We start from the raw sequence: 14,948 nt of genomic DNA, 5'->3' as shown, positions 1-14,948 counted from the left end.
TACGTGCCATTAGTACATTTGCAGGCAGCTTGTTCCACTCAGAAACTACTCTATTAGGCAAGGAAAGAAAATAATCATCTTTAGTGGATGTCCCCGAATATGATTATTTTCATTTAAGATGAACAAATTCTCAATTCCATCAGACATTGTCTAAACCAGTAAGTATTTTGAATAAGGCTGCCTCCCATCTTACGTTCTTCATACTCTAGGTCTCTAATGCCTCTGACTAACTTTGTAGCTCGTCTCTGAACTTTTTCGAGTAGTTGGATATCTTTTTAGGGTTCCGTAGCCAAATGGCAAAAAACGGAACCCTTATAGCTTCGTCATGTCTGTCTGTCTGTCTATCTGTCCGTCCGTCCGTATGTCACAGCCACTTTTCTCCGAAACTATGAGAGCTATACCTACTATTGAAACCTGGTAAGTAGATGTAGTCTGGTGAACCGCATTAAGATTTTGATACAAAAATTGAAAAATTATAAAAAATTTTAGGGGTCCCCATAGGTACAACTGAAACAAAAAAATGTTTTTCATCTAACCTATGCGTGTGGGGTATTTATGGATAAGTCTTCAAAAATCATAATATTGAGGTTTCTAATATAATTTTTTCCTAACCTGAATAGTTTGCGAGAGAGACTCATCCAAAGTGTTAAAATGTGTGTCCCCCCCACTCTAACTTTTAAAGTAGGAGCATGATAAGTCTCAAAAAACTATAAGATGTACAATGTACATTACTATAAAAACTACCAACCAAAATTGGTTTGAACGAGATCTAGCAAGTAGTTTTTTGTGTACGTCATAAATGGTAAAGTGTAAACCTTTCACCAACAAAAAAAAATATTTTCATCTAACCCATGCGTGTGGGGTATTCCGTATTCTATGGATATGTTTTTAAAAATTATATTGAAGTTTCCAATATAAATTTTTTCTAACCTGAATAGTTTGCGAGAGAGACTATTCCAAAGTGGTAAAATGTGTGTGCCCCCCCCCCCCCTCCTCCCTCTAACTTCTAAAGTAGCGACATGATAAGTCTAAAAAAATATATGATGTACATTACAATAAAAACTATCAACCAAAATTCGTTTCAACGAGATCTAGTAAGTAGTAGTTGGGGAGGGGAAGAGGCGATTTCGGGAGTAGAATAAGCTTGTATAGGCTTCCGACATGTGTCTAGTTATCATGGTATAGAAATCAGATTTCTCATGTGGTGGGTTATTTTTTTTTTACATTGAAATGTCATTGGATCTGTCAGATTAAGATACTGGATGTTTAGTATATAGGCACTATATAGGTACCCCAAAGAAGTTTCCATATAAAGCACTGACGATTCAAAGGTTTTGTAAGCCTGTAGGTACATTTTAAAATATAAAAAAGTAAAGCTTCATATTTTTGTAACTAAGCTTCGCAGTTATTTTATTTTGCACTAAACTAAATGATTTAGTCCTTTCTGTCTAAAATATATTTATAACTGACTTGAATACGCAATTTTCTGAATATATTTTCTTTTTCAAAACTTTAAAATGGCTGCAGTTTCTGAACCCACCACTAAAATAAAACCGGCCAAGTGTGAGTTGGACTCGCCCATGAAGGGTTCCGCAGCAGCAATAAGGTTTATTTTCATGAAATTAAGAAGTTTTTGATTTATTTACATATTTCAGTTGATTTAATGAAAGTTAAATTAAGGTTTACAATTTATGACATATTAAAAACTACTGGCTAGATCTCGTTCGAACCAATTTTCGTTGCTAGTTTTTGTAGTAATGTTCATCATATATTTTTTTAAGACTTATCGTGCCCCTACTTTAGAAGTTAGAAAGGGGGGGGGCACACGCATTTTACCACTTTGGAAGAGTGTCTCTCGGAAACTATTCAGATTATAAGAAAATAATTTTAGAAATCTTAATATTGTTTTTTGAAGACCTATCCATAGATACCCCACACGCATAGGTTAGATGAAAAAAAAAATTATGTATTTCGGTTGTATCTATGGGGACCCCTAAAATTTTTTTTAATTTCTCCATTTTTGTATCAAAATCTTAAAGCGGTTCACAGACTACATATACTTACCAAGTTTCAATAGTATAGCTCTTATAGTTTCGGAGAAAAGTGGCTGTGTCATACAGACGGACAGACAGACAGACAGACATGACGAATCTATAAGGGTTCCGTTTTTTGCCATTTGGCTACGGAACCCTAAAAACGCTCTTATTATTTTTTAATCAGTTTTATCTAATGTTCAAAACCTACTAAGTCTCCACGACGCTCGAGTGACTACAAAAATAGCCCCCGCCTACTATAGTTTTTTTTATACGTCATAAATGACTAGGTACTGCGAAAAACTGATGAGATTAAAGCAAGAAGTTGAGAGAAAGCGATCGAAATTAATTAACAGGAAAGGATGTGGATTTTTACCATGATAACGCTAGACCTCGCACATCTTTAGCCACTCAGCAAAAATTACGGAAATTAGGCTGGGAGGTGTTAATTAACAACTCCCAGCCAAATTCCCGTATACTATACGGCGGATGCATTAATGCATCCGCCGTATAGTCTTACCTTGCACCTTCAGATCTGTTTCGGTCGCTACAGAATTTCTTAGGCAGTGTCAGGTTGACATCACAAGAGGACTGCCAAAACCACGTGTCGCAGTTTTTAAAAGCTTTTATTTAACTTGCTCTGTATGTATGTAAGTATGTATGTTACGGTGGAATTTTAGAAGTCAATTTTGAAGTAGATATATTTAACCGATTGAGCTGAAATTTTGCAATACACGTTTAGTTTGGATGACCATGCACGATGTGGTATGTGACATCACTCTAAATCCAATATGGCCGACCATCCATGATGGCGAAATAGTTATTTTCTATGCAGTCCTACAATATGGATATTAAATGAAAGGGATTTTTGAGAGTAACTCGGAAACGAATGTAATGTCATTCTACATACAAAATGGACGCTCATCCAAGATAGGGGAATAGTTAGTCTTAAAGCATTTCTGCAATAATATGGGTATCAAATAAAAGGGCTCATTGAGCGTCGTTGTGTCGTGTCGTGTCGTGTCGTGACGTGGCGTGTCGTGACGTGACGTGACGTGTCGTAACGTGTCGTGTCGTAATTTGACGTGACGTGTCGTGTCGTGTCGTGTCGTGTCGTATGGTGTCGTATCGTGTCATGTCATGTTATGTCAAGTCAAATCCAGTCTGGTTTTAGACAATTTTTGTTAAGTCAAATTTAAATTTTTAGTCGCGTAGAAATAAACGGAATATTTAAACAACTCGCTAGATATAGACACGGTTTTTTCGCTGATTAAAATCAAGTACGATTTCTTTAAAGGACTAAAAGTAAATCAGATTTTAACAAATTCTTGAAACAAAACTAAGAACAGATTAACAGGCTAATAAAATATCTACTTACCCAGATCTAAAAATCAAAAAATAAAATAATGAATAAAATAGCTAATTTATATATCTACTGTCATGGTACCTAAATCTATGACAATAATAATATTATTAAAAATACACACAAGTGTTTTATAATAATTATAATAAATATACTTATTTAAAATAGGTGGTAGGTGGTAGCTGCATATACATTATACATAATAATTACCTAATTACCTACTTACATCAAAAGAAAATCACGTGTCGTGTCTGTGTAAACTGATTTATATTATGTTCGGTATTAATTTACCTAATAGGTAGGTATAACAGTTTCCGTATGTATATACCTTGCGTGGTATTTATACTTATTTGATTTTGACAACCCTATTTCCGGAATATCTGACAAGGTGTGGAATTGGTGTGGAATAAAGTCGACCTTCGCTCGGCGCCAGAGAGCTCAATGTCGGCTGCTCGCGTGCGGTCCGTTGTTAGTAATACTTATGTAGGCACATAAAACGGCGGCATTTGTGAACATCAAAGCAGTGAGACTTCTGTACTTGTACTATTATCTATTCTGTGATTAAGGTATAACCTCAATATACTGTACAATTTGCATGATAAGAAAAGCTTGTCACGAGACTTAATGATCTGTCAGTATTTAATAAATGTATTGAAATAAAAAATATAATATCAATTTAATCCTAATTAAATTGGTACCTACTACTTACTAGTCTATTCACAAATCGCGCGACAAGCTTTTCTTATCATGCAAATTGTACAGTTTATTGAGGTTATCCATACTAATATTATAAATGCGAAAGTATCTCTGTCTGTCTGTCTGTCTCGCTTTCACGCCAAAACTACTGAACCGATTGCAATGAAATTTTGTACACAGTTATTCTAGAGTCTGAGAAAGGACATAGGCTACATTTTGATGTGGGAAAATATCTTATTTCCATGAAAATATCGATGAAAATTAATTCGCATTGCGCGTGGGCAGCGCTCATCCCGGGGGTCCCGGGTTCGAGTCCCGCAGGCGGAACAAAAAGTTTTCAATGTTCCTGGGTCTTGGATGTGTATTAAAATAATATTTCAAAAATCTTAAATGTATTAATTTATGTATAATATTATAAAAAATCCAGAAATATATCGATGCAATGAACATTTTACTTCTAATGCGATTCAACAGATGGCGTTTTATTTTTTACTTTATTATAACATAGAACTAATCATACTTATGAGTTAGTATGTTTTTGTTTATAGTTTTTAATACGTTAGAATATTATGTTTAATAATATTATCACTTGGTATAATAATAATCAATCTATCTTATCTTATAGAACTAATGTTATATTAATGAGCTAATGTTATAGTTTAAAAGTATTTTTTTTAATAGTGTGCACATATGTTACTTTACAATCCAGGTCATAAACTGTATTTATCATGCTATTTCATTTCGATTGTAATGTGTTTTGTGCATTAAAATAAATAAATAAAAAAAAAAAAAAATATAGAACTCCTACCGCATTTCTAATATATGTGACAAGTTGACAACAGAAGGCGCTCTAAAATAAAGGAGTTCAAGTGTACCGTGTTGGCCTATATTCTATCCAGAAAATATATCAATGCAATCAACATTTTAATTCTAATATATGAAAACAGATGGCGTTTTATTTTTTACTTTATTATTGTAACAGAACTAATCATACCTACTTTACTATACAGGGTGTAACAAAAATAAGTGACTAACTCTTTACAAGGAACTCGTACACACCCTAAAGTATTATCACTTATTTTTGTTACACACTGTATAATATTGTTTTTATTCATAACTAGCTGTTGCCCGCGACTTCATCTGCGTGGACTTTAGTTTATAGCGCGCGGTGTCAACAAAATTTGTGTCATTTTAAAAACTTTTTAAAACTCTGGTAAGTGGTACCCCTCTTAGGGCCGCGCTACACCGGAATGGCAGCGCTGAAAGTGCTCGCCTCGCTGCTGCCATTCCGGTGTAGCGCGGCCCTTAATTAATCAAAATACCCAAAAACAGCTGTGCAGTGTGCACATAATCTATACTAATATTATAAATGCGAAAGTATCTCTGACTGTCTGTCTGTCTGTCTGTCAGTCTCGCTTTCACGCCAAACGCCAAAAGTGTCTCTGTCTGTCTGTCAGTCTCGCTTTCACGCCAAACGCCAAAACTTCCGAACCGATTGTAATGAAATTTTGTATACAGATAGTCTAAAGCCTGAGAAAGGACATAGGCTACTTTTTACTGGAAAAAAGGGTTGTAAGGGGGTGAAAAATAATAGATGGCGCCGTGCGTCTTCTACATCGCGCTGACGCTTGCTCAAAAGTCTTTCTATAAGACGTGGTATCATCTTACATTTAAGTTTCGATTTTTTTCGATTGTTATATCTATTCTACGGTATTAAATAACTCAGTACTTTATCTGTGCAGTGACGTAACCTTAAATCTATCAATGATAAATAGTTTATGGGTAAAGTTGTGTAATTGGAGGGCTAAATAAGCTTTAAAATTTGGCATAAACTATAAAATTTAATATAAAAAATGAAATACTTATTGTGTGCACACTGCACAGCTGTATTGATTTAAGGGGTACCAGGGTTTTTTTATAAATGCTTTTGACACCAATTTTGTTGACATCGCGCGCTATAAACTGAAGTCCACGCGGACGAAGTCGCGGGCAACAGCTAGTACCTTAATATACGTTTCAAGGAGAAATTTATTTTCGTCTTTTAAGAATGTTTTTAAAATAAAAGCTTTTTTCAAAAAGTTTTTTGAATATAATTTATTTCATCAGAAGCCCCAAAATTTTTATAGCAATAGGATCATGTACCTCCCTACCATAAAGTTAATATACCTAACCTTCCGTTAGGTATATTAACTTTATGGTCCCTACCAACAAGATGGCAAAAAGTTATCGAACAAAATTACACCTATATTATTATACTTTAAAGTCAATTAACTTTATGCAAAACCTTTTGAATTTTTAATTTTTATATAATTAATATGTGTTTCCCATTTCAAATCCGTGCTTATAGTGACACCTAAATCGTTTTAGGTCACAGCTGACGCTAGTTGTTGCTGTCCAAGAAAGTATGTCCTATGGGGATGGTACCTACCTACATGAAATCTAAAAATATATATTTTTTTATTGTACCTTCCCTACCACTGATCTCCATTATAGTATAATGGAGGTCAGTGTTCCTGCTGCGTGCCCGCTACACATCAAGCGGGGATGAATTTTTTTTCGCGTCCACCCCATCGTGTGGGGTGTCGTTGGATAGGTTTTTTTAAAAATATGATGAGTATTCATAGATCAAAATCATTAGAGTCCAGTGTCCCCTTCTACGAGGTAAACCATTGATTCCCAAAGTGGTCCAGGTGGACCCCCAGGGGTCCACGGGAGCGTGGAAGAAAAATGGGGGTCCACGAGTCGTTGACGGGAGTCTATAAAAATTTGGTGCCCCGACTTCTCCTATGAATATAGGCAGACAATACTATATTAGCAGATTAAATATTACAGAGCCAGGAGATTTAGGGCCTGTTTCACCACTTTCTGATTAAGTGCCTAATAGGCTATTCACAACTTTTTTGACAGATTCTCCATACTTGATCTGTCAAGTTAATTGGTGGATAGTCTTATCAGGAAGTGGTGAAACAGGGCACAGGCCCTTAAGGTTATAATTAAGTAATCTCAAGCCAAATATTGAAATACTTATATAATTGGCTGTCAATTCACCAAGTATCATAACTTTTATGTCATAATAATAATGGTTAGTTTTCAGATTCTACTGCGACATAACAACATAAGTAAGTGTGTAATTTTTGTGTTAAATAGCTACAAAACAAGAAAAAATAAATAAAAAAGTTTGGGAACCTCTGAGCTAAACGGTTGCTTCTGGAAATGTGACAAAATTCACGAGAGTAGGAAATATGCTTTTAAAAGAAAAACTATCACGGCTAAGAAGACTTCATAAGTTATTGAGTAATAGTCAATCAACTTAAAAAAAAATGTAGGTATTCGGCGAAGTATAAAGGAACTTTTCGTTAAAATTCCTTTGAAAGTACCTAACTCTGAAATGATGTTGTCAGTAGTGTTAAATACGTAATAAATGTACATTCATTGACCATACAAAAAAAAAAAAAAACTAGTGGTACTACCTCAGAACAGGAAAATGAAATCTGTGGGTACGACGGAACCCTATATTGCGCGTGGCCCGCGAGTCCGACACGCACTTGACCTGTGTTTTGTTCTTCTGTTTAGGTACTATTATATTGTTACTTGTATTGTATGATGATTTTAATTTAAATGTAGGTACCGAACTTTCTGTAATGTCCAGATTACTGAATAAAATCTAAAAATTGGACACCCAGACACATCAATGATTTTTTAAATAGATTTTTATATAACTATTCGATATGTATTTAACAACATAATTATTATTAATATTAAAAGTTTGTGATTAAAAGACGTGGACTTAGGGCATTATTACGTAGTATGTAACAATAGGCTACTTGACCTATATTCAATTTCATTGAACAAATGCATATTTCTAGTAGAACTTGGCCTAGGAAACCGTATTTCACCCTTATCATCAAATAAAAGCTTATGATTGATAAATAAAGTCGATTTGAAAATATGATTTTATGAAAATAGGATTTGTACTGACGTCAAACGCTTTTGCGGTACTTCCGATTTGGATGTGACGTCATCAGACTCGTAATTTAATATCTTTTATTTATCGCGCTCATTATATGTAAGTTTATTTGTACCTAAATAATAAGAATAAGCCTAGAAAGATTTGTAAAATATATTTTCTTGAATAATTTAAATAAAACATCAGTTTTATATATTATCTCCATTTATTGTAGAGGGGAATGAAATAGCCCAAAATTTTCTCCAAAAGTTTGCAACATTACAAATTATTTCTAATTTCTTATTAAATTATTTTATAATTTTTGGGCACTTTTAGACTCGTACATGTAGCACATAAAAATGTTCAATAAAGAGAGTCAAAAATACAAAACGTCACACTATTGCATATTTTTCATTCCACATTTTTATGGGTTTCTATCACTGACCTCCATTATACAAGTACTTACTTCTATATTGGAGATCAGTGGTTTCTTTAATATACATGTAGGTACTGTGTAAAATATATTTTTTTGTGACAATGAATGATTAAGGGGGGGTATTACATTATCATTTATATTGGATCATTTCTATGATCATATATTAGACCAGGGTAGAAGCCTTTAAAAATAATGAAATGTGAAAAAAAATTATAATAGAATGAAACCCATTAGAAAAGGAGGGAAATATGATAAAAATTAAAGGAAAAATAATTTACGGGCGATCTGAGGTTGGGAAGGGGATGGGGGTGAGTTTTTAAGGGTAAAAAACGGATTTTCTCGATTTCCGGCAAAACTAAAAGTCCTATCGAAAAAAGTCAAATGGAAAAGTTGTAGATAATAAAAAGATCTAAAACTTTTGTATTTACACTTTTTTCACATAACCTCAAAATTTATGTGAAAAATTCAAAAAACCAAGTTTTTGGTTTTTTATTTTTATCTTTTACAAAATTTTTTTTTTTTAACGAAATTTTGTGAAAACTTACCTTTTTATGTCCCAAATACGCTGTAATTTATTTAATTAAAAATATTTATTTTTTCACCTTATTTTGAATTAATATCGAAAAAACACCCTAATTTTCAATCGAAAATTCACCCGTCAAAATATCAGCTTTTTTCAAAAAGTTGGTGTGGTTTCTGTTCGTTGAAATCTCTACTTTCCGATGGTGAAAAAAAATATATATGTTACTATGGTAAATCTTCTCAGAAAACGCAAAAATTAAAAAAAAAACTTGAATTTGAAAAACTTTTTTTAATTATTATAAATAATTTTGAGCTATTTATTAAAATTTAGACTTTAATTACTCGAAAAACGTTAGATTACATGTGACGTTGATAACAAAAAAATTGCAAATAAAAATACACTACTATAATTAACAAACAAATAAGTTAATTAAATTAATATTTAATAAGACATCTACAATATTTGGAGAAAGTTGTCTAATTTTCTTTAAATTATATGCGTAGATGCTTATTTATAACTATTTTGAGATAAATTATATATATACCTGAGTGACCTACGAAAAATTGTAGCCCATCAAAAGGTATTTCGTGGAGAAGTGGGGAAGGGGCTAGGCGGGTCTGGGTCTTACTACATACATACCTACTATTATATACTATATATTTCGTAGCAGCTGTTACATTAAATGATATTTTAGTACAAGATAAAAAAATAATTATCTCCTTAATTTTGCACAAACAAATTTAGTTAATCCCATGAAAAAAAATATATTTCAAAATCTATAAAAAATATATTTAAAATCTATAAAAATATATAAAATATATATCGTAAATATATTTCTAATAAAACAAACTTTTGGCCGATTTTCATATATATTTTATACTTTTTTATAGATTTATAATATATTATTTATACATTTTGACATTGATTTCTTTAATTTTTTTTTTCATGGGAGTTAATTCACGATTAAATAGTGAAGACATTATTAATTCGATTTTGTCTTTTCAGATTATCAGTATGGATGAATCTGTTTGTATCATTTGCAATAAGGCAGATGATAAGCAAGTGTATGCAATAAAAAAAGCAGCTTTGAATCGTTTAGTGGTATCCAGCAAAAAAAGAATCGACAATAAATACAAAAAATTTGAGACTTTGACATCAGCTTTTATTCATCGAAGTTGTCAAAGTCAATATAATGACGAGACCGCAATAGCTACATTTTGTAGTTCAAGACAAAAAAAAGCAAAGGAAGGAAAAGAAGTAATTAAAGATGCTCTTGGATTTAATTTTGAATCTCATTGCTTTATCTGCGGTGGATTTTTCGGTAATAAATCAAAAGAAAAAATTTCATGTGTTCAAAGCAGCGATACAAGAAATAATGTATTACAGTATATTAAAAAACAGAACACATTAAATGATTTTGATAAATGTAATTAGAATTAAATAAATCAACTTTTTAATTGAAACAAATTGCAGCAATCACATTTTTTAGATAAAATTATTTATAATAATTAAAAAAAATTTTTCGAATTCAAGTTTTTTTTGAATTTTTGCATTTTCTGAGAAGATTTACCATAGTAACATATATATTTTTTTTTACCATCGGAAAGTAGAGATTCCAACGAACAGAAACCACATCAACTTTTTGAAAAAAGCTGATATTTTGACGGGTGAATTTTCGATTGAAAATTAGGGTGTTTTTTCGATATTAATTCAAAATAAGGTGAAAAAATAAATATTTTTAATTAAATAAATTACAGTGTATTTGGGACATAAAAAGGTAAGTTTTCACAAAATTTCGTTATAAAAAAATAATTTTTGTAAAAGATAAAAATAAAAAACCAAAAACTTGGTTTTTTGAATTTTTCACATAAATTTTGAGGTTATGTGAAAAAAGTGTAAATACAAAAGTAAAACTTTTCTTTTTATTATCTACAACTTTTCCATTTGACTTTTTTCGATAGGACTTTTAGTTTTGCCGGAAATCGAGAAAAACCGTTTTTTACCCTTAAAAACTCACCCCCATCCCCTTCCCAACCTCAGATCGCCCGTAAATTATTTTTCCTTTAATTTTTATCATATTTCCCTCCTTTTCTAATGGGTTTCATCCTATTATGATTTTTTTTGGTTTTAAAAATTATCGACCCTGGACTATATAGGATCCAATATAATATAATATGATCATTTGATCATATCTACATATTACATTATCATATTTCATTGATCCTATTTTACGTCATATGTGGTTTCAATAGCCAATGGAGAGCGCTAACGCTGACAGGTATTGACGTCAAGGTTACTAGATCTCAGGGAATTCGATTTGTCAAAATACATCGTCATTTTTAATATGGCTTGTTTTTTGTTATTTCAGCAAGATTTATCCAAGTATATAATTAGAAAAATAATTACATTACATTATTTGAAACATATTAACGAACAAGAAATTAAAAACTCTTTTTTATATTAAATAACTGGCAACACCTCCCAAGCAGCAAAACAGTCGAATAAGGATTTTTTTACTCAGCCTTTAATCGTATAAGAGCCGGGTAACCGTTCATAAAACACCTATTTATCGTATAATAGCGGTTATCTCGACTATTTGGCAATATTTGCTAATGTGTGCTTTAAGGACGTCGAATAAACGTTTACAGCACTATGTTTTAGCCCTTTTACTCCACCTTTTAGCAGATGCTGAATTAATATGGCTAAAATACTCATTATTCGATCGTTTGATCTCTAAAGCCCCGTATTCATGGTAAACATTTGTTTAGCAACAGTTGATCAACATTGTTGATGATGCTGCTGGAAACATTGTTTAAATCAATATTGGCTGTCCACACGCCAGTCTGCGTTAAAATGTTGCCCGAGGAAGTAGTGTTGTTGTGTTCTTTGTATCTGATGTATAGAATTTCTAATAAAAAAAAGAGAAAAAGATGGTGGATTCGAAACTATCTTCTGCAAAGAGAAAATTTGATGAGTGACCTCAGAATGACAGATGGATCATTTATTAACTTTACGAGAATGTCGAAAAGAGATTTCGAACATCTTCTGGAAATCATTGGTCCGTCAATAGTCAAAAGGGAAACAAATATTCGTCAGCCAGTTTCACCTCAAACGAGGCTGGCTATTACATTACGATATCTTGCAACTGGAGATTCATACAGTTCTCTTTCATATACATTCAGAGTATCAAAACAATTGATCAGTAAAATAATACCACATGTATGTCAAGAACTAATTAACTCACTATCAGGATATGTCAAGGTAGGTACCAAAACACTATTTGTGTAATGAAGTATTTTAATTATAAAAAAAATACAAAAAGACAGTATATGCTATTGTGTTGATTCATCACTGAGATAGTTAACTAAGTTTAGTATAGCCGAATCTTCTATTTCGTCTTGTGTTGCATCTAGTCTACTGGTTTCCTGTCTCTCAATTTCCTGGACATTATTTGGTGTTGATGATGGATGAGAAGATGCCGTTTGATATCCATAAGAAATATATCGTCCCATTTTTAACTCATACAGGATATTATTAATATGGTACTGTGCCTGGGTCACGGCTCGGTCATCTTTAACACTTCTTAATTCAGCAGCAATATATTCACCATAAATATCAAATGAATCCTTCTTCTCCTTTTCATCCATCTTTTTTTTCGCACTTTTCAAAACCTCAAATACTTCACTTAATTCATCTGTCTTATTTCTTTTCCTCAAAGATGTAGATGTTGTAACATTCGATGTGGGCCTTGGTGATTGAGATGGCTCTAACTCCATATTACTTTCATGTGCATTGTTTTTATCCACCTGTAAATTATCATCTTATTATTATTTTTTTTATATTTTGTAGGTTCCAAGTTCGGAGCAGGAATGGAAACAAATAAGTCGCGAATTCGAAATACGATGGAATTTTCCACATTGCATTGGAGCCATTGATGGGAAACACGTTTTGATTGTGGCGCCAAATAATTCTGGAAGTGAATACTACAATTACAAAAATCAGTTCAGCATAGTACTTCTGGCAATTGCAGATGGCAATTATAACTTTATATACGCAAATTGTGGAGCTAAAGGTCGATCATCCGACAGTGGAATATTTCAGAAAACACCGTTTTATAATGCATTGTTAGAAAACTCACTTAAACTGCCACGTCCTGAACCAATAACCCAAGGCGGACCAAAAATGCCATTTATCATTGTAGGTGACAGTGCTTTCGCGCTAACGGAGAACATCATGAAACCATATCCTGGCATTCATGAACATGGGAACAAAAAACGTATATTTAATTACAGACTATCAAGAGCTAGGAGGATTATAGAAAATGTTTTTGGCATTTTATGTGTGGTGTTCCGTGTATTCACTAAACCTATTCCGTTAAAACCAGCCAATTGTGAACTCGTGGTAATAGCTTGTGTATATTTACATAACTTCTTAAGACGTAACTCAGTTTCCAGATCAATATATACACCTCCACAAACTTTTGATTTTGAAGACTCTGAAGGTAACCTATTAGAAGGTTCATGGCGAAGGGAACTAGGTTCGCTTCCTATGACCGATTTGCAAAGATGGGGCAGACCTGCATCACAATCAGCTTTTTGTATTAGAGAACAGTTTGCCGATTACTTTATAAGTCCAGAGGGAAGTGTTCCATGGCAAAATAATATAGCGTAAATTGAAATAATTTTACAAACAATAAATAGTACAGTAAAAATTATATACAAAAACAACTTACTGTTTTATTCATAGTATCCGTTTCACCTGAAGTGGTTGCACCACATAACAAAAATTCCAATGGCTCGTAATAAATCCATTTGCATTTTTCTATTGCGCCGCTGCCTGTAGTTTTCATAGCCGACAACTTTTTTTTCTCTCTAGTAAATTGAGTACGCAGTACATGTATTTTAGTTTCCACGTCTTTTTTGGATATATTTAGGGCTTGAGAAATTTCATCGAATGCATCGTTCTTTTTGTTTTTATCTTTGTATTCTTTTAAAGAAGAATCCCATAGTAATGATTTTGATTGAAATAATTCTATTAATTGCATTATTTTATCATTGCTCCACACTACTGCCATGTTTATAAACTGTTGCAAACACGTCCACACACGTCAACATTTGATGCTAAACTGATGTTTACGCTCATCGAGCGAGAGCTTGTCAACATGCTGTTATCAACTCTGCAACACACAGTGTTGCCAGCAACATGTTGACAGCAACTCCGCAACACGTTGATTCAACTTTGTTGCTAAACAAATGTTTACCATGAATACGGGGCTTAACAGTCGTATAATAGCTGTAGAATAGATGATTCGCTGAATTGGGTGCTTTTATACAGCCGTTACTCAGCTATCTTTTATGTTTCTATAAAAGCTCTATAAACGCAATCGAATTGCTTATGGCAACATTGCTGCTGTTACTGCACGCTTACAGACTAACTCTTATAGTAGAATTAAAAACGTTCGTATAGGAGCTGTAGTGTAATTAAGAGCTGTTATACGATATTTACGAAGCGAACCCTAAATCCTGTTATCATGGCGACACCTTGTGCTATAAATGTGGTGACCAGCACTCTTACTCGACTTTTAATGGAATAAGTTAGCTGTAACTGCAACTAGATTATCAATGTGGACAATGGCAGTAAAAAAATATATTTTAAGTAAATTTAATTATATTAATTAGTCTTCAAATTTAAGAAAATAGGCAGCGCATGAATGTTTATGTAAAAATGCCTTTGGGTTTATCAATAAAGCTTGTTGCGCATGATGTTTTGGAGTAGCTACACGAACAGTAAAAATAATCACATATTGATTTCTCAAAAACTTGATAATATAAATAAGGATTGAGATGTAGTTTAATAACTATAATTTTTTACATTAAATTTATGTAGCACACAAGCTCGCACTCTTTACAGCACTAATTTGTCGAGTAAAAGCATTCTATTCGCTGTTATAG

General features: G+C 32.6%; 1 protein-coding gene across 1 annotated transcript; it reads left to right on the top strand.

Moving 5' to 3' along the window:
* The first annotated feature begins 11,726 nt into the window (after positions 1-11,726).
* LOC121736704 (protein ANTAGONIST OF LIKE HETEROCHROMATIN PROTEIN 1-like) lies at positions 11,727-14,269 on the top strand. The gene is made up of 2 exons (XM_042128070.1): positions 11,727-12,258; positions 12,847-14,269. Exons 1-2 carry the CDS (start codon positions 11,788-11,790, stop codon positions 13,666-13,668), a joined length of 1,293 nt encoding a protein of 430 aa, XP_041984004.1. The 5' UTR covers positions 11,727-11,787; the 3' UTR covers positions 13,669-14,269.
* The last annotated feature ends 679 nt before the right edge of the window (positions 14,270-14,948 follow it).

Source organism: Aricia agestis, chromosome 19, assembly GCF_905147365.1.
Source record: "Aricia agestis chromosome 19, ilAriAges1.1, whole genome shotgun sequence".
NCBI lineage: Eukaryota > Metazoa > Arthropoda > Insecta > Lepidoptera > Lycaenidae > Aricia > Aricia agestis.
Note: the sequence above shows the minus strand (reverse complement) of the source record. Positions and strands in the feature narration are given on the sequence as shown.

Excerpts from the sequence above, each read along its gene's own strand:
- LOC121736704 (XM_042128070.1), top strand. The coding sequence starts at position 11,788 with ATGATGCTGCTGGAAACATTGTTTAAATCAATATTGGCTGTCCACACG. Across the intron at positions 12,259-12,846 it reads CACTATCAGGATATGTCAAG|GTTCCAAGTTCGGAGCAGGA; the intron begins GTAGGTACCAAA and ends TATATTTTGTAG.